Below are 27,939 nucleotides of genomic sequence, written 5' to 3' on the forward strand. Positions count from 1 at the left end.
AGCCCTGTGTCTTGAGGCAGCAGGAGCCCGGAGCACTGCTGAGTATAGCCCCCAAACCCAAACCACCAAGTAAAATGACTCCTGTACGTAGCAGTGTCCTTCTGCGTAGATGTTCCAAAGAAGTGAAGGCAGACGGTTGGACCCGGCGTGTTTGCTGCCTTTTAAGAGGTTGTGGGTGTAGATCCCAGCCCAGCTCTGTCCTGAACTTACTGTGTGTAATCTAGTGCCAGTCATCTGGCCTCTCTAGGCTCAGTTTCCTCGCCTGTAAAATGGGATCCTAGAGACACTATCCATGGAAGATGGGGCCTGGGAGGTCCTCCAGGGGGCAAGGTTGTTTCTTGGTTATCCAGATTCTGGTTTTGGAAACCTCTGGACGTGTCCATGTATGAGCATGGGAGGCACTTGTGTGGCCTTGATGTCCTGGGCTGCTGGACACTCTGGGGATGACCAGGAAGACCCCTGATAACTGACCCTGCAGGCACACTCCTTGCCCCCACTCTGTTTTTTCTTGCTTCTTGGGCTGTAGCGCCACCTGCTGGTTTGAGACCACACTACTTTCAGAGCCTGCAGCTGGCCTGCTGTGTGCAGTGTTTTACAAACACACACACGCACATGCACACGCCACATTATAATGGGGTGAATATAATATGATTCATAGTGCACACTGTTTGTTATATAATCAATGCCACTCTATACCAACGGTCTAACACGGCATGAAGCCACCAGTCAGCTGTGATGATGGGACCTGAACCCATATCACTTTCTTACTCACTCCAAGCACCTTCTAGGGTGAGTTCCGGTTCTGGGTCAGACCTTCCTCTCCAGTTTCCTCAGAGAGGAGCCAGGATCTGAGGTTGTGGATCCTCAGGAGAATGTCAGGGGTGTTGCTCATGGTCGACATTATAAACAAAAATTACGGGGCTGGGCGTCCCCAAGCTGGGCTCTCCCTATGGATTCCCCATCCTCTGGAATGGGGAAAGTCTTACCTTTTTATTCTAGCACTTGCATTTGAAAGAAAGTGATGGTGGAGGCCAGAGAGATAATACAGAGGGAAAGGTGCTTGCCTTGCACGTGGCTGACTAGGGTTCAATCCTGTTACCTCATAGAGTTCTCTGAGCATGGCCAGGAGTAATCCCTGAGTGCAGAGTCAGAAGTCAGCCCTGAGCACAGCTGGGCATGTCAAAAAAAAAATAGAACCATGGTGGAGAAAACATTTCATATGGACTTTGGGCTCCAACGGGAGGAGAAAATTATAAAAATTAAACACATCTTATTTACTTAGCGATCATCTATTTATTTATAGGGTTTGGGGCTACACCCAGTGATGCTCAGGGGCTATTCCTGACTCTGCCCGGGAATGACGCAGGAGGTCATTTGGGAGACCATATGCAGTGCCTGGGATTCAAACCTGGGTTGGCAGGATGCAAGGCAAGTGCCTCAGCCCTTAGACTCTCTCTCCCCTCCTTGAAGTCACCCACCCGGTGCGGTCTGCTGCGCAGTTTTCTAAACAGAGTTCTCTGCAGGATGATCACGGCGGGCGCCGAGGGCGCAGGGAGTGCGGAGACTGCAGAGGTTGCAGCTCTAATTTTAGACTCGGTCCTCACAGGGATTGTGGGGTGGTGAACAGTGGAGGGCCCCCGCCCCCTGCATCCTGCTGCAGCTGGGCCCCTGTCCAGGCGGCGTCTCCCACACAGCAAACTGCTCCCCCTCTGCTTTCCTGCTTTGAGTGCCTTCAGTGTCCGCTCTGCAGTAACAGCACAAAGAATCAGACAAGCTGCAGCTGCTCAGGGTGATGGGGCATTTCCTCCGTATCAGGCAAGGCCAGAGTGATCTAGTTCTACTTACATTAGAATGGGATAGAGCTATAGCACAGCAGGTAGGGTGTTTGCCTTGCACGTGGCCGATCCGGGTTCAATTCCCAGCAGCCCATATGGTCCCAGCAGCCCATATGATCCCCTGAAAACCGCCAGGAGTAATTCCTCAGTGCAAAGCCAGGAGTAACCCCTGTGCATTGCCGGTGTGACCCAAAAAGCATAAGTAAGTAAGTAAATAAATAAATAAAATAAAAATTGAACGTAGAATGGACAGGTACTGTTATTACCATGAGGAGACAGGGGGCAAGAGAGGGTGAGTAACTACCCCAGGGTTGTACTGCCCATAAGTGGTACAGCCCAGACTTGAAATCGGGGAGTTGGAGGCCAAGGGCACACATCCCTAGTGGTGCTTAGGGCTTGCTCCTGGCTTTGTGCTCAGGAATCATTCCTGGCAGGGCTCTGGGGAACTCTAGAGGGTGCTGGGGATTGAACTTGGGTCTGCCGTGTGCAAGACAAATGCACTAACCACTGAACTATCTCTCCAATCTTCCCTACTTCTCCAGATGGAAGTGTGCTGTTAGCTCCAGAGCCCGGACCAGATTTAGGAGTGAGTGACCTGAGCACAGTGGTGGTCTCTCGGCCCTCCCCTGACTGCCCTTCCTTAGGAGGACCCGCCCAGAGGGAGGGTGAGACCTTCCTGGCCACCCTGTGTGTACGTGGGGAGGGGTCAGGTCACAGTCTCTGGGTCACACCCTGCCAGGAAACCCCTACTTCCTCAGCTGTTGTCCCCTTGGCATCTTGCCTGAGGCAGCCGCTCCCTCTTAGAAAAGCGAAAGAGCAGAAGGGAGGAATCTAGGAACTCCACATGCCGAAAGGTCTTTCTCCACATACAGAAAGGTCAAGCGGAAAAACCTGTTCTCCCTCTCTAATTCCCTCAGGGCATCGATTTTTCACTATAAGACCAAAGATTATGCTGGGCCTGAGATAGTACAGTGGGCAGGGTGCATGCCTGGCACACGCCCAACCCGGGGTCAATCTCCCGCATCCCATATGGTTTCTGAGCACCACCAGGAGTGCAGAGCGAGAAGTAGGACCTGGGCACCGCTGGACGTGGCCCAAAACCAAGAAAAAAAAAAGCAGAAGGAAAAAAGGATTAAAGATTATAGTATTTCTCTCTTCTGTTCCCCCTTCATCTCTGCATCTCTGTCTCTGTCTCTGTCTTCGTCTCTCTCTCTGTGTCTCTCTGTCTCTGCCTCTGCCTCTGTCTCTGTCTCTGTCTGTCTCTCTCTCTCTCTCTCTCTCTCTCTCTCTCTTATACACACACACATTTACCTGTGTAACGTAGGACTGGTCTGCCGGGCTCTGGCCCACACTGACCAGTGCCTCAGACCGTAGGCAGGTGCTCCCTGGCCCTCCTGCCCTCTCTCATTCAGGCAGCAGTGAGGGGCTTTGCACAAATGCAGCAGAGTCATTTCCAGCCTTCCTGAGGCCCTGGGGAGCTTCCCAGCCTTCAGACTCTCACCAGCCCCGAGAGCCCTGCTGGGTCTATCTGTGCCCTCAGCCCCGTCTGCCCTGGTCTCTGTCCCACTCGGGTCGGGCGTGGGCCTCAGAGGGGCTTCGCTCACTCCTCCCTTGGGGATTTGTTCCCACTGTTCCTTGGCCCAGAACACTCTTTTCTGTTCTACGGACAGGCGTGTGAGAACCAGGCAGCGCGTGATTGGCATGTTAGGGCCATACTGTACCTCGGTCACCCCAGCTTTGACTCTTTGGGCCTCTATGTGAGCACTGAGTTTTCTATTGAAATAAAGACCTGGAGACCATGAAGCAGAGGGTGGCAGCTTCTTTTCTGGGACTCAGTTTCCCTATCAGAAGTCCAGGTTTTCTTGGTCGGTTCATATGCTTTGAGGTTTGTGTCATGGACACAGAAAAATTATGAGTCTTGGTGTCCTGGGCCCAAGATCTGGATCTGCCACTCACTGTGTGACCTCAGCCAAGACACTTAACCTCTCTGTTCCTGTTTCTTTACCTACAAAATGAGACAGATGCTAATCAGGAGACACTCCTCAGGGTCCTGTGAGAACCAGCTCTGGCATGGGAGGTTCTGCATCCACCAGCCAGGAAGAAGCCTCCAGAGCTACGGGGGTGATGCCGGGCAGGAGAGCAGGCCCTTGAGGCGTGATGCCCATCCTGCCCTTCAGGTGACTGTGGCCTGCCCTTCGGGTGCTTGCGCTCCGCTGCTGCCCTCCAGGGTCGGCCTGAAGGTGCTTCTACGGTTTGAGCCAACAGCTCACTAGGAAACGCCCTGGACCCAGGGCCAGGGTCAGTGCCCCCCTGGCGCAGCTGACTTTCTGGGAGGCTCTGACAGGATCACCTCTTCATCTAGATCTGTCTCCATCTCTTCAGGGGCAGCATTGTGACCACTGTGACACACATGATACCTTTTACAACACACGTTACATGGTACAGTGCAATTATATTGTTACAACACAAGATATTGTAATGCACATGACACATTACAACACACAATGCATGTTACAACACACATGGTATACGTTACAACCCATGACACACATTACAATGCACGTGATACATGTTTTAATGCACACAATACATGGTCAGCACACGTTATATGTTACAATGTACACATGTTACAATGCACATGATACATGTTACAACACAGTATACATTACAAGGCACAAGATGCGTGTAACAACATGACACATGTTACAAAGCATAAGACACATATTACATAAGATATATATTACAATTCACATGGTATAACATACATGATACACATTATGATATAATTCACACAATATAATTCAATGATATAGTACACATGATATCATTCAACACACATGAATCAATACAATACACAATACATGCTCTAAAGCATAATCAACAAATGATATATGTTATAACACAAATGACACACATTATATCACACGGCACATGTTATGGCACATAAGATGTATGCTGTAACCTTGTGCACCTTACAACATGCAACACAAGACATGTTGTAAGGTGCACGATACATGTTACAATGCACACACTACACACGATAATGTGTGCCTTGCATGTTAAGAGTCATCAGGGGCTATTGGAACAGGGCTGGCGGGAACCCCGCTGGGTCACTTCCTACTGTTGCTCTAATAAGGCCCTCAGAACCTCCTTCTCTGGATCCTCTAGAGAGCTTTCTCCTAGTAAAATGACATGCTTGAGGGCCAGAACTCAGCCGTAATAGACAATGACGCAGCGTCATCTGGGCTGCAAGGGGAGGGAAACTCAAGCTTCTGCAAGTTTAAGTGTGATTTCACTTGCAGGTGATTTCAGGATGCAGCAAACTTAGAGAACCACTGGTATGACCAGTTACCTCCAATGTGTTGGATTTATGGCTTCACCCTTCTGTGGCTTAGAAACTGGCCACAGGTGCCCTGGGGCTGAAATCAAGCTGTCTGCAAGGCTGTGTCCCAACTTCAGACTCCTTGGAAGCTCCAACTTCCTCTCTGGCTTAGGTCATTGGCAGAACCAAGCAACTGAGACCACAGGGCCGAGAGCCCCACTCTCCGGGGTCTGTCTCCCTCCCAGAGGCAACACCATCTCTGCAAAGTGCATTTGAAGAGAGACACCTTGTGACTTGGGGCAGCCTTTGCAACCTACTTTCTACCCAGGGTGGCCTGGGAGGGCTCTTAGTGAGTGATTGGTGAGTGATCGGGAAGAGTGGCAGCTTCGCTATGGCCTTTTTTGCTGCACTTACTATTTGCAGGTGGCTCAGTTCAAGCTCCCCGCAGCCCTGGAAGCCAGGGGCTGTGCAGAGGAGTCTGAGGAGCGGCTCACACACACTAGATTAGAGGCTGTCACTGTCCCCAAAACATCCCCGGACGGTGGTGGCTGAAAGCAGAAGCCTGGGGGGGGGGGCGTGCCTGAAGGGGTGTGTCTGCCCCAAATCAAGTCACTCCCAGTCTGCTGAGTCCTCAAGCAGAGCGTGCCCTGCCATGGAGCATGCCAGTCGCTGCCTTTCTCTGTACCTGCGTCTCTGGACATGTTCATGATCCACCCCAACATCTTCTGGGGAAAAGAAACAATTGGACACAATGGAAATGCCCTTGTAAGTGCAAGTACAAATGCAAAGACAAAGAAAAGCCCAGTCATTCTCTTTTTTGCAAAACGGGGAAAGAGGCATCGTCCTCCCTCGCCCTTTCTTAGAGCATTTATTTTAGAAAACACGTGGCTTTTTTTTTGTTTGTTTGTTTTGAGGTCACACCCTGCTATAATTAGGAGTTACTCCTGGCTCTGCACTCAGGAATCACTCATGGTAGGCTCAGGGGGCCATACGGGGTGTCTGGAATCGAACTTGGGTCAGCTGTATGCATGGCAAGTGCCATACCCGTGGTATTATTTCCCCAGCCCCACGAAAACTGTCACATCACTTCTTCCTCTGCTCCTTTCTGATGCATGAATTGCATGAAGACTTTCAGAGTCTCTCTCTCTCTCTCTCTCTCTCTCTCTCTCTCTCTCTCTCTCTCTCTCTCAGCTGGGTAAGCCTCTTGCCAGCTGTTAAGCCAAGGAATGTTTGCCTTCAGGACTGTGAGCCATCATTTTACAAACAGCAGGGACAAGAAACAGACAAGAACCCAACCCTGCAGTGTCTTAGCATTGCAGAGAGACCTCCTTTCCTGGAGACAGTTCATTCTTCCAAAGGCTCACAGGCAGAGTGAGCACAACAGGGTGAACCCAGGGTGAACTCCATCATAAAAGATGCTGTCAAGCCCCTTCACAGAACGCCTGATTATCGTGGCACAAGTGGATCTAATGGGGTCGTAGCTGCCAGATTTGACGAGAGGGGGATGGGTCCCTCTGCCTGCACTCTCTCTTCTCTGGTGTGTCTGTGCTATGTACCTAGCACTGGTTTTGTGCTTCTTCCATAAAACGCTTCTCTCTCTTCTCTGGGAAGGTTTTCTGGGTTGGCAGGAGATTGTAAGTTTTGTCACTGTTATGGATGATGATGTTTTTGCATTTTAGCCCGTGTTTAGTGCTCCTTGGGAGCTGCATCTCAGGCTGTGGCGCTCACACACCTGATCTTGTGGCTCACCCGGAGTTGTACTCCTTCAGACTTCAGATGTGGTGCCCATGATATAGGCAGCTAGATTAGGGAATGCCCCCCCCACCCCCTACACACACACACACACACACACACACACACACACACACACACATCATGGCAATGAAATTTTGAGAAATAAAGCCCGAGTCCAAAGTCTGAACCACCTTGAGGATCCAGAAAGCAAGACTTGATAAGACCTTCTCCAGCAGCCAACCCTGAGGAGACTGGACCCCTCCCTATAGAAAGGGCCTGAAGGAAATTACTGGAGAACCTTCAATTCCTGCCTTTATCTGATTAACCCTCAGAGAGCCCAGTCAGAGACGGTGGACCAACCCGCTGAGGGAAGATCCGGGAGGAGCAAAGGTCAAGAAAAGGAGTTTTCAAAGAGGATCATGGACCACTCTCAACTCTACCCCCTTCGCAACCAAACTAGCAATGGACTCTTACCTAGCTAGAAAGCCCCATGTGGTTCGGCAGTGAAAAACACTATAAAAGCCACCTTAAAAAAAGGAAGTGTGCGCTTATGCTGCCAGAGCCCAAGTGTGGTTTATGCCCACCTGGCTGAGCACATGTGGTGCCTGCGTCTTTCCTCTTGAGATGTGTACTTTCATACTTCCGTATCTAGTGCCAAGGTGTGTGTAGGAGCTCTCTCCACCTTTGGAGAAGCCTGAGTTCTCTCTTGAGCACCTTACTCTCTCTCTCTCTCTCTCTCTCTCTCTCTCACACACACACACACACACACACACACACACACACACACACACACACACACTTTCTCTCCCTTCCTAAAACTCTCCAAATAAAATCTGTTCTGCTTCACTGCTTACCTACTCTTGAACTTCTTTTCTGCGAGGCAAGACAAGAATTTGGTAATCCTGAGAAAGATTACCTAGAATTGATGCTCCTTTTCTCTTTTCCAAAGAGCAATTCCTCATCCGAACCTGAGTTCCTGACTCCCTGAGAAATCGGGTGCCGAGAAGGCCAAGCGGGTGTCAGGTATGGCTTGTCGAGCCACCTTGTGGGGTTGAAGGGGCTCTGGCCCATGCTGTGTTCATTGCAGACTTTATCAGTCCTAACCTTCCCAGATGGAATCGGGGTGGCAGAGGTGGATAGGGAGAAATGGGCTGTCTCTCTCCTCTCTGCCTCACATAAGCCACACATGGTGAGAACACCTACTTCACCACATGGGCCTGCTTGGCAGGTTGAAGAACTCAAATATCTTTCTAGTACCTCGCTGAGGATTGTGCTTGGTACGTATGTGGTGACACCAGGGATTTGAACTCAAGACCCAAGGCTCTCCAGGCAGGTGCTCTGTGTCACTCTGCTATTCCTCCAGGCTCTCAAGTGTCTCTCTATAGATGCTGCTTAGGGGAACTTGCCTTGCCTGCCTCACGGGGGGGGGGGAGGGGGGGGAGCACCATCCAGGCATGAGGAAGGAGCCTTTTCATTTTTATTGCTCAGTGGAAATGCAAAGTATAGGGTGATTTGCTGGTTTTGTTTTTCTGTGAAGAAACTCTTATTTGCTTCTCTCTGCACTCACTATAGATTTTGTTTGTTTGTTTTTGTTTTGGAGCTATACCTGGCAATGCTCAAGTTCTTATACCTGGCTCTGCACTCAGGGATCCGTCCTGGCAATCTCAGGGACCATATGGGGGGCCAGGTTGATCGCACGCAAGGCAAGAGCCCTGCCACTGTACTATCATTCAAGCCCCTGGAAAAGTAAACTAGGAAGTGTTTGCGTGTTTGATAAATCAGTAGCACAGCAGATTGGACGGGATGTGACGTCCTAAGAGGCAGCCAATCTTGATTAACAAAACACAAACACAGTAAGGCTGTTACTGTAACAACATCTTAGTAATCTCTTCTACAAGGACTTAATGGCTCCATGGTGAGATACAATTTTCACTAACTTTCTTCTAAAAAACATTTTTGATCGTTCTGCTAGCAAATAATTGATAAGAAGCAACAAAAAAATATTAAGGGCCTGCTATGGGAACAGGCTTAAGGGATCACGGTCACGGTCATGGTCCTCCTGTTGTTCATCAATTTGCTTGAGCGGGTCCAGTAACGTCTCCATTGGAGACTTTGTTGTTACTGTGTTTGGCATATCAAATACATCACGGGTAGCTTGCCAGGCTCTGCCGTGTGGGCGAGATACTCTCGGTAGCTTGCCGGCTTCTCCGAGACGGGCGGAGGAATCGAACTCGGGTCAGCCATGTTGGCCGTGTGCAAGGCAAACGCCCTACCCGCTGTGCTATGGATGGTTGGGAAAATTAGAGACCATGGTGGAGGGAAGGTGCAATGGTGGTGGAATTGGGATTGGAATATTGAATGTCTGTAACAAATCATCATGAACAACTTTGTAAGCCACAGTATATAAAGTGTAAGGAAAAATTTACATATGTAGGCTTTACCTATTCCATGTAAACTCCAAAATATATTAACACAGAATTGCTTTAAAAGTGTTATTAATGACAGGTGAGACATAATTATTACCAGAATGAGATCCAAGTATAAAATAAAATTTAATGTAATCTACTTTAGGTCCCAGAGTTGAAAATGTTCATATGTAAATGAAGATAGGCATTTTACTATATTCTATTGAATGGTTTTAATTTTCTTATTTACATAGGTCAAAATCACATAGAATGGGCTGGAGAGATAGCACAGTGGGTAGGGCATTTGCCTTGCACGCGGCCGACCCGGGTTTGATTCCCAGCATCCCATATGGTCCCCTGAGCACCGGCAGGAGTGACTCCTGAGTGCAGAGCCAGGAGTAACCCCTGTGCATCGCCAGGTGTGACCCAAAAAAAAAAATCATCTAGCAATCACTAATTGACCCTTACTGATTTATTTTCTGATCATTCTCTTTGCTAGTTCTTAAAATTTGTTGAAATAAGCAATATAAATTTGTTATGTGCCAAAGGGGCAGGTTGGGATTGGGAAGGAAACTGGGGGATATTGGTGGAGGGAAGGTCACACTGGTGATGTTGGAACACTAAAAACTTGAAACAACTGTATAATGAGCAACTTTTTAAATCATGTTTTTAATAATAATCAATGAAAAACCCCTTCCCATCCACCCCCAAGCCCCAAAGTGTTCGAGGAACAGGACAGTGGGGGAGAAAAGATGAATGGCACTTTCTCCCTTGACCCTATTTCTGATTTTGAAGAGGTGACTATGCAAAATAATTGGGAAAGGAAGGGTAGTGCCAGCCAGCAAACAAGCTGGAAGGAGGAAGTTCCAGGGACAGATGTTGTCTGAGCACTGATTCTATTCGGTTCTGAGACCTCTTTGCCTAAGGGGATGGCGTGGACCCTTTCCCTTTGGGGAAACTAGAACGTTCCCTGGAAGACTTCACCTTAAGCAGAACAGGCTTAAGGTGAAGAAGAGACCACCAGCTGCAATGAGAACAGTGTTGAGTTCTCAAGCCCTTAGGCTAACCCAGTAGACCCAACAGCTCGCTGGCTGAGTCCAGGCTGGAAGCCAGGAAGGAACCAGCCGGGGTCAAAGTGCTGTTCCTTGAGAACAGAGGGGTCTGCCTCTCTTGCTGTTCCAAAACAGAACACTGCCTCTATCTTTCTGCCTTTTCAAATATCTTTGATTTCGTTGTTGCTAGTGAAAAGAAGTGTCATAAAAGATAGACTTTTGAAAATCCGGATGGGGTGGGGGGTGCTGTATATTGGTATATCTTCAGGAGGGGCTGAGACTTGAACTACACATGGCCATGCATTCGGGGTCACTCCTGGCCTTGCACTCAGAGGTTACTCCTGGCCATGCGCTCAGGGTCACCCCTAGCCTTGCCCTTGGGGCTCACTCCAGTGGCCCTGCACTGGGGGAACCTACGGGGTGCCAGATATGGAACCTGGGTTTCTGAAACACAGTCGCCTTACCCACTGGACTATCTCTTTAGGGCCCAACCACATATATATTTTTTCAAGTTCAAGCTAAACTTTTTCTTGGACGACCAAGCTTAGGTAAACATGGGAAATGGCTTTATTAGTTTTGTTTTTAAAAAAGGGAAGCAGAAAGCAAAAAAAAAAAAAAAGCCCAAAACAAAAAACAATCAGGGGGCAGAGACACCCTCCCCACACAGTGCTTCCTTGCAGAGAAGTCTGTTTCCTGGGGTCCTCAGCAACCAGTTTCTGGGAGTCCTGCAGGGTTTCTTGGTCATCCTCTCATTTCTCACAGGAGGTCGGTTAGGCTTCAAGGAGGCAGCCTTGGGGATTCAGGAGGAATGACAGGAAGGGAGTGTGAGGTGTCCAGTGTCCCTCCGTCTCAGAAACTGGTGCTCTCTTCAGAAAGAGTCTGCGGGCTTGTTTTCAGTGGTTACTCCCTGTCACTCCTGCGCCCCGAGACCGAGGTAGGTGCTAGTCGTCAGAAACCCCATCTTATGGGTGAGAAAACAGAGGCACAGAGAACTCTAGCGAGGCTCCCGAGGCGCACAGATGCTAAGGGACAGTTCAAGCTCCCAGTTCTTTCCCTCCTGGCCGTGGTGGAGTGGTGGATGTGCTCCCCATCCAGATGCTGCAAACCAGCTCCCTCAAGCTCAGAGTCCTGGGGTCGGGAGTTATGATCTGTGCTGGTCTGTGTATCCTGGTGCCCAGGCCCGTGGCACGTCCAGCCTTCCGGGCGTGAGCGATGCGCGGGGACCACGCCGCTGCCGGTGGCCTACGCGGGACACTGCAGGTTGCAGAAGTCCGCGGAGGAGAAGAGCTGCAGCACGTTGACCAGCGGGAACATGAGCAGCGCCCCGAGCAGCGAGCCCAGCTGCACCGCCGCCCCGCACCATAAGAGGGCGCTGCGGCTGCGGTCGCGCAGGATCACGCCCAGCATCACCTTGACGTAGCTCAGGCAGCCGGTGAAGAGCACCCAGGAGGTCACCTGCGAACGGAGTGGGAGAGATGAAGCCGCGTGGAGGGGCTTTGGGAGGCGAGCCCCATGGGTGAAGGGAACCTCTAAGATCAAGGAGCGACTTTTATTTTTTTTTTTTGGTTTTGCCTTTTGGGCCACGCTCAGTGATGCTCAGGGCTTACCCCGGCTCTGAGCTCAGAAATAGTAATTCCTGGTGGGTCTCCGGGGACCATAAGGGATGCTGGGGATTGAACCCGAGTGTGCAAGGTGAGTGCTCTACCCACTGTGCTATCTCCCCACCCCAAAGGAGCACCTTTTGTGTGTTTGTATGGGGGCAGGGGATGGCCCCAACAGGGATAAGGGGCTTCCCTGATTTAACCCCAAACATAAGGACAACTCATACTTTTACTGGGTCTTCTGGGAGCGTCTGGGGGTCACTGCTGAGGCATGGTGAATAGACAGGAGCATTAGGTGGGGAGGCCGAGTCCTTGAAAGTCACCTCGCCGTCCTGAGCCTCCAATTCCATGCTCCCTGTCTGAGCTAACAAGGGCGCTTCACCCCAGAATGCCCTCTGCAGGCCAGGTACTTACTATGAGAACTTCTCCTCCCCAGTGGCCCTGCAGGAGGGGGCAGGGGCTCATCACCGCCATGGCCAGGTTGTAGGCCCCAAAGGTGGTCCCAAGCATGGCGAGTCCCACCAAGAACAGCAGGGACCTAGGGCAGGCAAGGGAGGGGATGAAGGAGGTGAGAATGCTGAGTGTCCCTGCAAGGCCCAGCCCCCTACAGAAGGGGCAGGTGAGAGTCTCAGGGTTCTTCTGGGAGGACCTGGCTCAGCTCCCAGCTCTGAACTGGATGCCTGAACCTCTGCCCTCACCCCTGAAATGAGCCCCACAGTCAGGGAGTGCAGGGCCTGCCTGGGGTTCCCTGAGACACCGCCCTTTCCTCTTGCAACACTCCTGCCTCATCCCAGAGCCTGGGCTGGGCTCTGATCCTGATAGGGCACAAGTCAGGTCTGTGGCAGTTGGTGGCCTGGCACCCCAGCTGCCCGTAGCCACTCTTGGGGAGCTGCTCTTCCCTGCAGGCCTCTACCGGGGGGTCTTCCTGTACCCCTGGGCGAGAGGAGAGGGTCTCTTCAGACTTTGAGTTCTCTCTGCTCCCAGATTCCTCAGATTCTCCCCTACTAACAATGGGGTGTCTCAGACCCTGCAGGTCTGTACCCACCTCACCAGCCTCCCCACACTGTCTGAAAGCCTTAGAGAATGGAGATTTCCTTTCTTCCTTCATTCTTTTTTCCTTCCTCCATCACCCTCTTGTCCCCCCCCCCAACTTGCTTTTGAGGTCACACCCAGCACTGCTCAGGACTTACTCCAGGCTCTTGACTCAGGAGTCACTCCTGGCAGTTCTTGGGGGGAGCAGATGGGTCCCCAGAGAGCAAGTGTGTGCAAGGCAAGTGCCCTACCTGCTCTAGTTCATAAATGAATATTTTCTAACTCTCCTGTCCTCGTTCACCCCTTTACCCTGGCTGGGGGAGATGACTGTGCAGGTGGGGTGGTTAAGAGCCAGGGCGGGTAGGCAGGGCTGAAGGATGGGCGGGGGGGCCTAAAGTGACCCCAAGGTCCGTGATTCTCCTCCAGGGCCTGAACCCTGTGCATGAGAACCTCCTGGACTGTTCATTAAAAACTGAAACTGTGGGACCCCTAGGCTGGTTCAGGCTGTGGCTTCCCCAGTCATTCTCCTGGAACTGCCGCTGTAGGGAGCCAGCTGAGGACAGGGCTGATATCCAGGGACTCTGATCTGGGCCAGCCCCATTTCCACCTGACGGTTCTATTTGTAAATTAACCTCACTCAGTTCTTGCCTCCTTGCTCCTCCTTCTGAGTCAGTGGCAGCCCAAAGTAACCTCAGGCCTGTCACGTGTCAGGCATCAGCCCAAATCAACTCATCTCCTGCTCCCAGCAACCCCAACGAGCAGACCTGTTATGGCCCCTGAAGCACAGAGAAAGATGGAGTGACTTGTCCAATATCACACAGCTAGAAAGTGGCCAGGTGGAGATTTGAACCCAGGCAGTTAGTACAGTGAACCTATATGGATACTGGGTTCAAATCATATTCGTCTAGGGGCTGGGGAGATAGCACAGCGGGTAGGGCATTTGCCTTCCACGCAGCCAACCTGGCTTCAATTCCCAACATTCCATATGGTCCCCTGAGCACTGGCAGGAGTAACTCCTGAGTGCAGAGCCAGGAGTAACCCCTGTGCATCGCCGAGTGTGACCCAAAAAAGCAAAAAACAAAAAACAAAAACAAATCATATTCATCCAGGGTGGGGGTTGGGCCATACCCAGGGGAGTTCAGGAGTGACTTCGTGCTCAGGAGTGACCCCTGGGGGTGTTCAGAGGGACCATATGTGGTGCTGGGGATTCAACTGGGGTCAGCAGGATTCAAGTCAAGCCTTAACTCTGTGTTATCTCTCTGGCCTTAAAAACCATATTCTTGAGGCTGGAGCGATAGCACAGCGGGTAGGGCGTTTGCCTTGCACGCAGCCAACATGGCCGACACAGGTTCAATTCCCAGCATCCCATATGGTCCCCCGAGCACTGCCAGGAGCAATTCCTGAATGTATGAGCCAGGAGTAACCCCTGGGCATCGCCGGGTGTGACCCAAAAACAAAACAAAACAAAAAAAAACCCATGTTCTTAAAAGCCACTGTGCTGAGGCTATCTCATACCAAAACATATTACACTATGCTATAGTATACTAAGCTGTACCACATTAAACTGAACCATACTATACTAGACTACGCTTTCTGTACTACTTAATAATACACTACACTAGTTTACATTAAAATATACTATATTAAGCTATACTGTATTACATTATACTATACTAAGATATTCTACACTATTTTATACTGTACTACATTATACCACACACTACACTATACTGTGCTGTACTAAACTATACTACACTACCTTACACTATACACTATGCTATACTATACAACATTATACTACACTACACTATACTAAGTTATACATTTTATTATGCTCTATTACACTACACTATATTATACTAAGCTATACTACACTATACTGTATTATACTATTCTCACACTACACTATACTATGTAGTGTATAGTATAATGTAGTGTGATAGTATTTGTAGTGTATAGTTTGGTACAGTATGTAGTGTACTATAGTATACTAAACTATGTATAGTATATTATGGTATAGTATACTAAACTATATTATATGCTCTAAAAATTTTCTAATTGTAGAAAATCTGTCTTAGCTATTATAAGGATATGAAGCTTTTAATATGTTAATCTTAATACCAGTATTATATTTTTAATTCTATTCAATTCAATTTTCTAAATTTAGTTTTATATTGATGGACTGGAGCGATAGCACAGCGGGTAGGTGTTTGCCTTGCATGCGGCCTACTCAGGTTCGATTCCTCCATCCCTCTCGAAGAGCCTGGCAAGGTACCGAGAGTATCTCGCCCGCACAGCAGAGCCTGGCAAGCTCCCCATGATGTAATCAATATGCCAAAAAAAAGTAACAATGAGTTTCACAATGGAGATGTTACTGGCGTGTGCTCAAGCAAATCGATGAACAACGGGATGACAGTGCTACAGTGCTATACTAAACTATACTTTTTTTTTTTTTGCTTTTTGGGTCACACCCGGCAATGCACAGGGGTTACTCCTGGCTCTGCACTCAGGAATTACTCCTGGAGGTGCTCAGGGAACCATATGGGATGCTGGGAATCAAACCCAGGTTGGCCGCGTGCAAGGCAAATGCCCTACCCGCTGTGCTATCACTCCAGCCCCTATACTATACCATAAAACACTATGTTAAGCTATGCTACACCATACTGTGCTATAATATGCTGGATCACACTACATTACATTATACTATACTAGGCTACTACACTTATACTATACCATATAAAGCTATACTACACTATGCTACGCTATACTATATTATACAATGCTAACACTAGGCTGCAACCTGATACACAGAGAGGAGTATTATGGATTCTGCACACCCCTGTGAACCCCTCCCGAACTCATGCTCCCCAAGTTCCTGGAGCCCCAGTAAAGCAGACCTGTAGGGCAGGTACATGGAGATGAAGCAGGCGAGAGGGTTAGCCATGGAGCTGAGCGTGGCAGACAGGTGGTAGGTCACGGGCCCGTAAGACAGGCAGGAGTAGGTCTGGACGGAGGGCAGCACCCCGTTGGTGAGCGTGTTCACAAAGGCCACCAGCACGTAGATGACGGTCAGCTGGAACGGGCCAGTGGAAGGCGCCTTCTCCTCCAGGGGCGCCAGGCTCTTGCTGCCGTCATCCACCAGGCTGGGGATGCTCGGGGCGCTGTCATCCCGCGGCCGGATGGAGTTGAGGGTGACCTGGGAGATGAACAGGTCCTGGGTGGAGTGATCCCTGCGCCTAGATTGGTACTGGAGGAAAAAGAAGGCGACGAGGCAGCAGACCATCATGATGGTGAGCAGGAGGAAGAAGATGAAAGGCGAGAAGTGGGCAGGGAGGTAGCGGCTTTCCATAGAGCTTCCAGTGAGGGCTGCCGGGCTGGTCACTGCCTAGGGAGGAGAGGACACAAGTGAGACAGTGATACTGACTGATAACGTCCCACGCAGCTCAGCTGACACACAGTCACTGATGCAGAACTGCTAAGGTGATAAGGGGACATGCACAGCTTCTGTGCTCTTTAAAATACAAAAATTGAAGGGGGCTGGAGCAATGGCACGGAGGGTAGGGCGTTTGCCTTGCATGCAGCCAATCTGGGTTCAATTCCCAACATCCCATATGGTCCCCTGAGCATCGCCAGAATTCCTGAGTGCAGAGCCAGGAGTAATCCCTGTGCATCGCCAGGTGTGACCCAAAAATCAAAAAAAAAAAAAAAACATAAATAAAAAATAAAATACAAAAATTGGGGTCGGGGGGCACACCCAGCAGTGCTCAGGGATTCCTTCTAACTCTGCACCCAGGGATCACTCCTGATGGGACTCAGGGGTCCGTGTGGGGTGCCAGGAACGGAACTCGAGTAGGCTATGGGCAAGGCAAGTGCCCTCCCTCTGTACTCTCACTCTGACCCCACCATCCCAGCTTCTGTGTTCTTAACAGCCCAGTGGTGGGCACCTTCACCCCAGATGAGAGGAACTGAAGGTGCAGGTTATCTGCAGGGCGCATGGGGGTCTGTCTGCTGCCCTGTATCCTCCCTCCACCACAGTCACTGCTTTGTGCTGGAGTGTGTATTAAGTTGGGGGCACTGCATGGGGTCTCCTTGGGGAGAGCCAGCCCCACCCGATGGTGACATGCCATGAGTCAGAAACCTTTTCAAGAGATCCCCAGGCCATTTTGTGACTGAAATCTCCAGGCTTTCTCAGGGTCGGGATGGGCTACCTTGCCCCACTTCCCTGTACTTACGGAAGCCTCGGCAGTCACATCCATACCCCAAAGTGACCACCCAGTTGAAAAGCTACTCCAGCCTTACAGTCCCGGTAAAAAATACCAAATGCCCTGAACAAACAACATGACCTCTTAGAACCTGTTTTGCAAACCTTAATACACAAAAGGAAAAGGAGAGAGAGAACAAGAAGGAAAGTGCCTCCCACAGAGGGAGGCTGGGAGTGGGGTGGGGTGTTCGGAGATGGTGGTGGGGAAGTAGGGGACATTGGTGGTAGGAAATGTACACTGGTGGAGGGATGGGTGCTGGATCATTGTATGACTGAAACCCAACTGTGAACAGCTTTGTAAGGGTCTATCTTGTGGATATTCAACAAAAAATTTTTTTAAAAAAGTAATGTGGAGTTCATGCCCAAGGCAATCAGCTTAATCAATGGCTGAATAAATAGTAGTATTTCTACATTAAAAAAGAGAGATAGGGGCTGGAGTGACAGCACAGCGGTTAGGGCATTTGCCTTGCACGCGGCCGACCCGGGTTCAATTCCCAGCATCCCATATGATCCCCCGGGCACCGCCAGGGGTAATTCCTGGGTGTATGAGCCAGGAGTAACCCCTGTGCATTGCCAGGTGTGACCCAAAAAGAAAAAAAAAAGTTGAAATATCAATGAACTCAAATCATTTCATTAGTGAAAAATGACTCCCTTTTATTGGAGCTATAGTACATCAGGTGGGGCCTTTCCTGTGGCCAACCTGGGTTCAGTCCTCGGCATTCCATTTGGTTCCCTGAGCCTGCTGGGAGTAAGCCCTGAGCACTGCCGGATATAGCACAAAAATAAACAAGAAAAGAACTATTTGGGGACTGGAGCGATAATACAGCGAGTAGGGCACTTGCTTTGCATGCAGTCAAGTGTTCGGTCCCCCGCATCCCATATGGCCCCCCGAGCACCTCCAGGAATAATTCCTGAGCACAGAGCCAGGAATCACCCCTGAGCATCACTGGATGGGGCCAAGAACAATACAAAATGAAACAAAAATCCACTTGCTCGAAGGGTCAGGGAGATGTGCCGTGTGCACGGGAGGCCCAAGTTCCAGCCTCTGTCCCACAGGGTCCCCCAGCACCTTAGGGTGTGGCCTGGTGACCTGGGCCAGCACTTTAGGGTGTGGCCTGGTGACCTGGGCCCACTGGTTTACAACTGCGTAGCAGCACCATAGTTTGGGACCTACGAGACAGAGGTGAACTGTTCAAGAGCAAGAGGAACAAAGGAACAAAGATTCGGTGTCTCTCTGAGAGTCTGTGGGACTCAGCCCTGGCTGTGCGTGTGCACCCAGGGGATGGGGGGCGGGGGCTGGAATCCACCCAACTCTACCCTCTCCTGTTCTAGAGCACCGAAAGCCAAACAGCTCTGAGAAAACTTGGGTGACGGCTGTGTCACTGGGCTGGACCTCACAGGGCAGATTCGTGCCTGAAGATGTTCTAGAAGGTGAAGCTCCAGCTCCCCAGAATCACTAGCCCCAAGGATTTCAGAAGAGCCCCAAGCTTTATCCCTTATACTCAATTGATGGGGAAGGATGAGGTGCTCTGGGGTTTCTGTAGCTCCCATGGGTGAGTTAAAGCAGGGCTTGTGACATTTTCCCCACTTCTGCCCCCTTTATTCCCAGGAAGACCAACCCAGCCAGGGCTTCCAGAAACCCCTCAGAATCATAGAACATTTGAGTTTGAATCAGAGTTTGCTCACTTTGCCTTCAAACACTGTTCCTGCTGCCAGACTCTATTGACTTTTCTTTTTTAAAGAAAGGCAGACTGCCACATGCAGCCTCTCCTTTGGAAGTATCTGGCATCTTGGAAGCTTGACCACCCTACATTCTCCTACAAACGGACCTCAAGAACTTGTTTAGGGGCCGGAGCGATAGATCAGCATGTAGGGCGTTTGCCTTGCATTCGGCTGACCCGGGTTCGGTTCCCAGCATCCCATGTGGTCCCCTGAGCACCACCAGGAGTAATTCCTGAGTGCAGAGCCAGGAGTAACCCCTGAGTGACACCGGGTGTGACCCAAAAAGCAAAAAAAAAAAAAAAGAACTTGTTTAGAGGTTCTAGTAGGGGAGCACAGCTGTCTGTGTACCCCCCACTGATCAGGAGGGACACTAATGGGATGGTGATGGAGGAAGGGGACAGGACACCCAACTAGCCGGCCAGATCGGCCACATCAACCCTGGCGATCAATGGGGTGACAGATGTCACTGCCCGGTCAGCCTCACCTCTGCTGCCAAACTCTTGACCCAACCCCTGCAGTTGGTTCTGTGCCCCTTTAGGGGGTTTCAGCCACAGTCTAAGACACTATGACCCTCGCGACCACCAGGAAGCAGCCTCTGCTTGAGCTTCCCGAGGGGTCCCCACGGCTCACGAGAGTGCTGAGGTACCTGTGAGATGCTGCTCTTCTCCCAAGTGGTGTTAGGACTCGAGGTGCTGGCCGGCGTCGTGACGTTGACACAGGTGGTAAGGCCTGAGCCCTGGGCGAGAGCCACCAGGGCGGGCAGGAAACCGCTGAGTCCTTCGCCCACAAAGTAAGTGGTGAGGTAGCGGGAGGCCAGGCGGTTCATGAAAGGCAGGAAGGTGACGGAGGAGGTGCAGTCCACCAGCGCCAGGAAGAAGGCAAGGACCAGCAGGGCGATGCTGTGGCGGGCACCCAGCACCCAGGTCGTGGCCTGCCAGAAGAAGGTGAAGAGGAAGCAGGCCACGGTGCCCACGCCCAGCACGGCGAAGATGACGGGCACCTCGGAGAGGCAGCCAGGACGGAAGTGGTGGAGCATGGTGACGAGGAGGGGCCCGACGTTGGCCAGCTGAATGACCACGGTGAGGTAGGAGGGCAGGAGCCAGCCCTCAGGCAGCTCGGTGACCAGCAGCGGCAGCTCCACCCACAGGCCGTTGATGGCCACCCAGGAGCCCATCCCGAAGGTGCAGACCAGCAGGTGGGTGAGGAGGGCCATGATGGGGGCTGTGGCCTCCCTGGATCAGCCTGTGGTGGGGGTGGGGTGGGGTGGAGGACAGAGATAAAATACACAGTGAGGGACCGGAGCCATAATATAGTGGGGTGGGGGGGCACTTGCCTGGAAAGTTTGCAGCTAACTCAGGTTTGATCCCCAAAGTCCCATAGGGTTCCCTGAGCACTGCCACAAGTGACCCCTGAGTGCAGAGCCAGGATAACAACCCCTGAGCATCACCAGGTAAGACCCAAATGGCCCAACATAAATACATACATACATACATGCATAAAGGAGTAAGCTCTGAGCATTGCCGTGTGGCCCCAAAACAAAATCAACAATACTTGGCTTCCTTCACCTACTCTCTCATAAAAGACTGTGCTTTGGGGCCAGAGTTTGTTCATGTGGCCCTTATGAACAGAGCACACAAATTCCCTTTTTTACCAAGTTCCTTCCCATCTACCTCCCCTGAATTCAGAGGGAGTTTTATTTGGGTTTTAGAAAAATATATATATTTACAGCAATTGAAGCCTCAGGTCTCTTAAATAGCCTTAAAAGAACGCAAGTGAGTTAGTTTATTTCCACAGTGAGAATATCAATACTGGTTTTACTAACTTTTATTGTTGTTGTTTTGGGGTAAACTTACCAGAGCCTGGGGGTTACCCCTGGCTCAGTGCTCAGGAGATTGCTCCCAGCAGTGCTCAGGGGACCTTGTGGTACTGGTGATCAAACTCAGGCCTTCCATGTGCTCAGTCTCTCGAGTTTCCTCTCTGGTCTTTTTTGTTTTTATTTGGGGGGCACACTCAATGGTGCTCAGGACTTACTCCTGACTCTGCTCAAGAATCACTCCTGTTGGTGATTATCCATAGTTTTCAGCCACCCAATTTAAGGTTTCTTGAAATAGTATCCAGATAAGACTAAGAAATTACCTGTTAGGAGAATCCAGTCCTTAGAGATAACCAATAAAATGCAGCATCAAAGTAAAAAAAAAAAAAGAATCACTCCTGTTGGGGCTCTGGGGACCCTAGGAGGTACTTGGACTAGAACCTGGATTGAACACATGCAAGGCAAATGACCTACCCAAGTATTCTCTCTCTGGCCCCCTTAACTCTTGGCTCTATGACATAGGGAACCCTCTGCAGTGACTGGGATGGAACCAGGATCAGACACACTTTAACCTGTTTTGCCTCTTGGACTCTGTGGAACAACCTTTTTATGGGGGAAGATTCTCCTATTCCTGATTTATATGAAACTGGAGACATCATATGGAAGAAACCTTCCAACATGCAAAATCAAGTAAACCAGATGCCAGAATTAAAACACTACCAGCAGCAAGATGAAATGGGAGATGCCAGCCTGTGGGGGAAAGCTCTTGCAAAGACTATTAGATAGGTTCATCTTCTTAAAATATAAGGAGCGATTAGAAATCAAGAAAAACCAAGACAGTGAGCTGGAGCGATAGCACAGTGGGTAGGGCGTTTGCCTTGCATGCGGCCGACCTGGGTTTGATTCCCAGCATCCCATATGGTCCCCCGAGCACCGCCAGGAGTAATTCCTAAGTGCAGAGCCAAGAGTGACCTCTGTGCATCGTTGGGTGTGACCCCCCCCCAAAAAAAAAGAAAAAAAAGAAAAACCAAGAGAAGGGGGCAAAGGATTGAGCAATCTGGGGGAAAAGAGGAGTGAACACCTTCAACATAAAGGAAGATGGTGGCTTCAGCCCAAGGACAGGTCAGTGAACAGTGTCCTCCGAGGGCTGTTTCTCACTCTCAATGCCCCTGGAAGTAGAGGCTACCTGCCTAGGCCAAAGGGTACAGGTTCGTTATTCCTGAGGCCTTTTTGGCAACTGCAAAATTTGGGGTGATAGCCAAGAGCCTCTTGCTAGATTGTGCAAGTGATCTTTCCAGATCCTGCCCGTCACATGCTTGTTTACAGGCAGGACCTGGAGAACTCTGGCGGGCCATAAAGGATCTGAATAGAACCCTGGAGGGGGATGTAGAAGGAGGAAGAATAGTTCTCGGGGCTTTATAGGACCAGTTTGTCCTTAAAGGACAAACAGGAATGGTGAGGGTGGGAGGTTTGGGATGCCTCAGTGTAACTTTAAAAAAATTGGAGTGGGGGAAGGCAGACCCAGCTATATGTACAGGGGACACCCCCAGCAGTGCTCCAGAGACCCTGTGGTACCTGGGCTCCAGCCTGGGGCTACAGCCCTCTGAGCACCTCCTGATCCTCAGTATAGGCCTTTGGAAATAATCTGGATTTACCAAACACACACACACAAATATGTCACGGGGCCAGAGTGATAGTACAGTGGGTGGCGTGCTTGAATGCAGCTGACCCAGGTTTGATTCTCGGCATCCCATGTGAAGTATTTCCTGGTGTGCCCCCCCTCAACTGTGCTTTCCCAAAACAGGAGAATAGAATCAACAATCTTCCATGTAAACCAGAATTCCAGGGGTATCTTAGTCCCTTCCTTTAGATGCCTTATAGACATTTTTCTTAACTTTTTTCCAAATCTTGGTTTCTAGAGTCCCTTCATCCAGGAACCATGGGTTTACTTCATAAACTACTTTAAAGCAGGACCAGAGCTTGTCTCTGGAAATGTAGAGTTTTGGGTTCCCTGTCTTGTGGGAGAGACACTCAATCAAATTTATAAATGTCTTCGCCTGTTCAGTCTGACTCGAGAAACTATGAAAGATCTTGGGAAGGCCCAGAATCTGTCCCATCTTAGTGGAAGATTGCTGGTAGAATTCTAATTCCCAGAAAACTAAAAATCCTACTCACTTTCTAGAGTGGGGATGCACCGAACGCTATTCTTACCTTTAATTGGTAGCTCGAGCCCGCCCAAGGGACGCCAGCTGTAAAATCTTATCAAGCCCAAGGTTGTGTGTTCACGGGCTCACTGGATGGCACTGTCTCACTGCCTGCGTTCGGTGCTCTTGAGCCGCTGTGTGTGGCCTGGATCGGAATGGCTGTTGGCCAAGGGCAGATGGAAGAAGAAACGAGGGCCAGGCCGCTCTATATCAATAGTAGTTTATTCCAATCCTCTTCACTCCTGTCTTTCTCTGCCTCCTTCTCTCCTGGGCCCCAATCTTGGAACCTCTCTCCTTCTGGCTCTGACTCTGGATCTCTGGAGCCTGAGCTCTCTCGCTTCTGACTCTCTCTCTCTGAGCTTACCGTCTTAAGTTTATATAGCAGTCACATAAGGCAGTGACATAAAGGTGGGTTGAATAATGACGAATCAACAAAGAGAGGTAAGACCACTCCTCCAGGAGATTAACTCAAGGATAAAATCTCATCCACAGAGATTACTCCAGGTTACTAGGACATCCGCTCAAGGGTGGGATCCCAACAAGGGTGTGTTCTTTCCTCAGTTAGTAATCTACTTAAATAGTTGTAATAAATCTACTTCTAATATTTCTAGCAATGTCATTCTGTATGAGCACAGTAAGAGATATAAATTTAGTTTGGTTCTTCCTGAGAACATCTCACTATACTTTCTGCAGTCCTCAGGCCAGGTTAATCTTCCTAGCTCCAGCAGGGTCCTAGTCTCGTCGTTACTTACTTTTGGATCATGACAGCATTTGTCCATGATCATGCCCTCAACTTATAGTTGAGTATCGTGGCTCTTTGGCTTGGCCCATTTCGATGCCAGGGTAGCTCACCGCTTGCCCTGGGTCCATTCAGTCCCTCGTCGGGACCCTGCTTTTGGGGTGCTAGGAACTAAGGGCAACTGAGTCAAGAAATCAGATGCCCAGGAGTAAATATTATTCGGAGTCAATCAACTCCCAAGTTACAAAGCATAATATTAACTGTCTTCCTGTGTCCATACAGAAAGGACATTGCTTACAATACAAGTTCAGTGTCCTTAGATGGGTGTGACCTGACAAACCGAAGCTACCTGAGGAAGGACAAAAGAGTGTTATCCTACAGTGTGCCCCCCCCCCCACACACACACCTTAAAAAAGAAAAGTTACGAAAGGGCTATGGAGGGACCTGAGAGATAGTATGGCAGTAGAGCGCTTGCCTTGCTATGGCGGCTGACCTGGGTTTGATCCCTGGAACCCTATCTGGTCCCCAGAGCGCAGCCAGGACTAAGCCCTGAGCACCGCCAGATATGGCCCCGAAACTAGAAGGGTGTATGAGATGGGGGAAATGGAGACAGTACAGTAGTGAGGTACCTGGCCGGCATGGGAGGGGCCTCAGTTTGCTCCCTTTCATCACATGGCCCCAAGAACCCCCAGATACAGCCCTGCAGGTCCCGACACTATAGGGACTAAGCAAGTCTGACCCCTTCGAAGGGCCCTCGCAGCCACTCCACAGGCTCAGATGGCCAAGAATCACCATGGGGAACCCTGGACCCCTGAACAGCACTTGGAAGCCTCCCCCACAAGCTTAAAAATGTAGGGTCACTTGAAATAAAATTCCAATTTCTATTCTCCTAAACTTCCAGAACTCCCCAGCTGGACAGTCCCTTGACTATCCCTCCCCGCAAACTCCCTACCCCCTCACCCCCACCCTCCCCACCCCCTGCTTAACTCTAGCTCTGGGAACCATTCTGCCACCTGCTTGTCACCTTCTCAGTCACCGCAGCACCCACCTGTGCATTTAAGGACTCAGTCACCACCACCACCCCCAATTCCAATAAAGTAATCGGGGAGTGACTGGGAGTTCAGATTCTGCCTGACTTGAACCAAGCTCTGCCACAGACTAGTGGGGTGACTTTGGCCAGGACACAGGCCTGCTATACTTCATTGCCTCATCAGAGGACAATAGTCCTAGTGTCCTGCAGTCAAGATGCAAATAAGCGCATGAGTGTGCTTAGTCTCACACCCAGACCAGTCTCAAAGCCAGCACCCATGACTGTTATCACTGGTGTGAAATGCCAGGCTTGGGCACAGGCATTCTTTGCTAGTTCACCCAAAAAAGACACGACCATTAACATTTGCAAAGGGTGAGAGCTTAGGAGGTAGGGGTGAGGCGATGCATCTGACCTGGGGTCCCATTCCCAGAACGACATGTTTCCAGAACACCACTGGGTATTGCCCTTAGCACTTCTAGGATGCCCTGCGGGTCCCTGGCACTAAACCACCCACCCAGTTGGCTGAGTATTGCTGGGAACCAGCCCTGATTCCCCTGAGCACTGCGTAAGAGGGTCCCTGCTCCCCCTCCAAAGAAAAAGAAAGAAAGAGAAAGGAAAAGGGGCTGAAGAGATAATACAGTCGGGAGGGCACTTGCCTTGCATGCAGCCAACCCAGGTTTGATCCCCAGTATCCCATAGGGTCCCCTGAGCATCCCGAGGAGTGATTCCTGAGTGCAGAGTCAGGAGTAGCCTCTGAGCATTGCTGGGTGTGGCCCACAAACAAAACAAAACAAAATTAAATAAAAAAAGGAAAAAAGGGATGAAAAGCTTCCCTCAAGGTCTCACTGCACCTCCTGTGCAATCTCCACGCGAGAGAAACATTGGTCGGGCTAATATCCTCCCTTTTTCTAAATGGGAAATGGGGATGCTCTGCAGAGGCTAGGAGGTGGGATTTGGAGGGACCCCCTGCAGCCTGCCCCATCCCCAGAGGGGTTCACGGGGCACGCTCTAACTCCTGTCTCCCCTCGAACACACACAGAGCATCCCTGTCACTCAGGACCTCCCCGCTGGCTCTCTCCAGCCCCACTCCCACCCCACCACCCCCTGATCTGATGCTCAGAGCCCAGCTCACTTCCTCCATCCCCCACTGGGAAACTGGATCCTTACCGGTTGCAGTTGCGGTGGCTGAGGAGGCCTGGGGCACAGAATGCAGTCTGACCTGCTCTCAGTGCTGCTACCACCTCCGTCCATCTCCCTGAATTACCAGCCCGGGAGGTGCCAGGGCCCCTGCAGGAAGGGGCCCTTCCCTGGCTGTGGCTGTCTCCATGCTGAGCTGGCCTCACTTGTGCCATGTGGCCAGCCTGGAGGCCAGCCCTCTGCCTAGGTGAGCGCCCCACCTTCCTGCAGGGCCCTGTTCTCTGAATGCTCAGCCCTCCTCAGCGTCCTCATCGGTGCCTCCTTCAACATTTTCTTGGCACAGAGACACTACTAGGGGGGAGGGGGGGGGAAACAGAGGCTCAGACAAGGCCCAGGGCTGCTTTATTTATTGTTATTTATTTATTGACTTTTTGGGTTATGCCCAGCTTTGCTCAGAGGTTACTCCTGGCTCTGCACTCAGAATTACTCCTGGCGGTACTCAGGGGACCCTATAGGATGCTGGGAATCGAACCCGGGTCAGTTGCGTGCAAGGCAAGCGCCCTCCCTGCTGTGCTATTGCTCCCCTGGGGGGGCTGCTTTGAAGGTTTGGCTTGGGGGCTGGAGCGATAGCACAGTGGGTGTGACCCAAAAAGCAATAAATAAATAAATAAAGGTTTGGTGTGGAGGGTTTGGGTGACCCTTAGTGCTGCTCAGAAGTCACTCCTGGTGGTGCTTGGGGGAGGGCCCATAGGGTGTGAGCAGTTGGACTGGGGTTGGCAGGATGCAAGGCCAGGCCCTGACCCATTACACTATACTCGGAACCTTCGGAAACTGGCATTCTGAAGGCTGTTTTGAGTCTTTTAAGACTGACCTAGCTCAGGATTTGTAAATTGCTGGCATTTGTGCCTGCCAGCTGCAGTGTGTTCTGGTTTGCAGCACACTGAAATCCACTCCCCAGGAGGGAGCAGATGGAATGCAGGACCCAAACTACTCACAGGCTTCCGAAGACCTGACTGAGGGAGCCCTGCGTGTCCAGCAGGCAGCGGTCTGTGGGTCAGTCTCTGCCAGGTCCTGCTGGGCCTGAAGAGTGAGGAAGAGACGGGCCGAGCTCTCCCTCACTCCTGAGAGGAGATACAAATGCCCAGGGCCCACTCGGGCCGTGACTCTCTCAGTCAGGACTCCCGAACTTGCCTCCACCTACCTAACTGCTCTTTCCTGTGGAAGCTTCTGGAGTCAGGGTTCAAAAGCTGTTTGCTCAGAATTTACCTCTAAGCAAATAGCATTTTTTTTTCAGTATCTTAATTAATTAATTTTTTTAATGGAATCACTGTGAGATACACAGTTACAAAGTTGTTCATGATTGGGTTTCAGTCATACAATGTTCCAGCACTCATTCCTTCACCAGTGTACATTTCCCATCACCAATGTCCCCAAGTTTCCCTCCTCCCTCTGTCCATCCCACCACCTGCCTCTATGATGGGCACTTTATTTATTTATTTTTTGCTTTTTGGGTCACACCCGGCGATGCTCAGGGGTTACTCCTGGCTCATGCACTCAGGAATTGCTCCTGGCGGTGCTCGGGGGACCATATGGAATGCTGGGAATTGAACCTGTGTCGGCCATGTTGGCTGCGTGCAAGGCAAACGCCCTACCCGCTGTGCTATCGCTCCAGCCCCATGATCGGCACTTCTCTCTCTCTCTTTCTCTCTCTCTCTCTCTCTCTCCCCCCCTCTCTCTTCCTCCTCCTCCTCCTCCTCCTCCTCCTCCTCCTCCTCTTCCTCCTCCTCTTCCCCTCTTTCCTAGCAAACAACTTGATGGTCTGTCTGCTTTCCCTCCTGCAAAATAGGGGAAAGGGGTACCCAGCCGCACCATCGGGGCTAATGTGACCGTAACCTTGCAGACCAGAACCACAGAATGGCGTCTGGTGTATAGCAAGTGCTCAGCAAACACGGGCTCTGATGGGCATAAGCATTTATGACCTCTGATGTTTCCATAAGCATTTCCAGTGCATTCAAAATGATGCCTGTGCCCTGGACAAGCTTCTAATCTAAC

At 50.6% G+C, this 27,939-nt stretch overlaps 2 protein-coding genes across 2 annotated transcripts in view; both read right to left on the reverse strand.

Moving 5' to 3' along the window:
• Window positions 1-27,939, reverse strand: part of SCRT2 (scratch family transcriptional repressor 2) — a 240,779-nt gene that overhangs the window by 79,902 nt on the left and 132,938 nt on the right. The gene's annotated exons all lie outside the window — the stretch shown is intronic.
• Window positions 11,591-20,177, reverse strand: SLC52A3 (solute carrier family 52 member 3). The gene is made up of 5 exons (XM_056107859.1): window positions 19,611-20,177; window positions 18,067-18,083; window positions 15,879-16,355; window positions 12,364-12,487; window positions 11,591-11,803 (listed from the first exon to the last, which is right to left on the reverse strand). The coding sequence occupies exons 1-5, from the start codon at window positions 20,175-20,177 to the stop codon at window positions 11,591-11,593; spliced, it is 1,398 nt and encodes a 465-aa protein (XP_055963834.1).

This window comes from Sorex fumeus, unplaced genomic scaffold (genome assembly GCF_029834395.1).
Source record: "Sorex fumeus unplaced genomic scaffold, SorFum_2.1 ptg000178l, whole genome shotgun sequence".
Taxonomy (NCBI): domain Eukaryota; kingdom Metazoa; phylum Chordata; class Mammalia; order Eulipotyphla; family Soricidae; genus Sorex; species Sorex fumeus.

What these genes read in the sequence shown, in the direction of transcription:
- SLC52A3 (XM_056107859.1), bottom strand. Translation starts at nt 20,177, where the DNA reads ATGGCCCTCCTCACCCACCTGCTGGTCTGCACCTTCGGGATGGGCTCC. An exon ending in TCCATGTACCTGCCCTACAG is followed by an intron (nt 12,488 to 15,878) that starts GTCTGCTTTACT and finishes TGCCTGCCCTAG; the next exon opens with GTCCCTGCTGTTCTTGGTGG. An exon ending in GGGGAGGAGAAGTTCTCATA is followed by an intron (nt 11,804 to 12,363) that starts GTAAGTACCTGG and finishes CTCCGTTCGCAG; the next exon opens with GTGACCTCCTGGGTGCTCTT.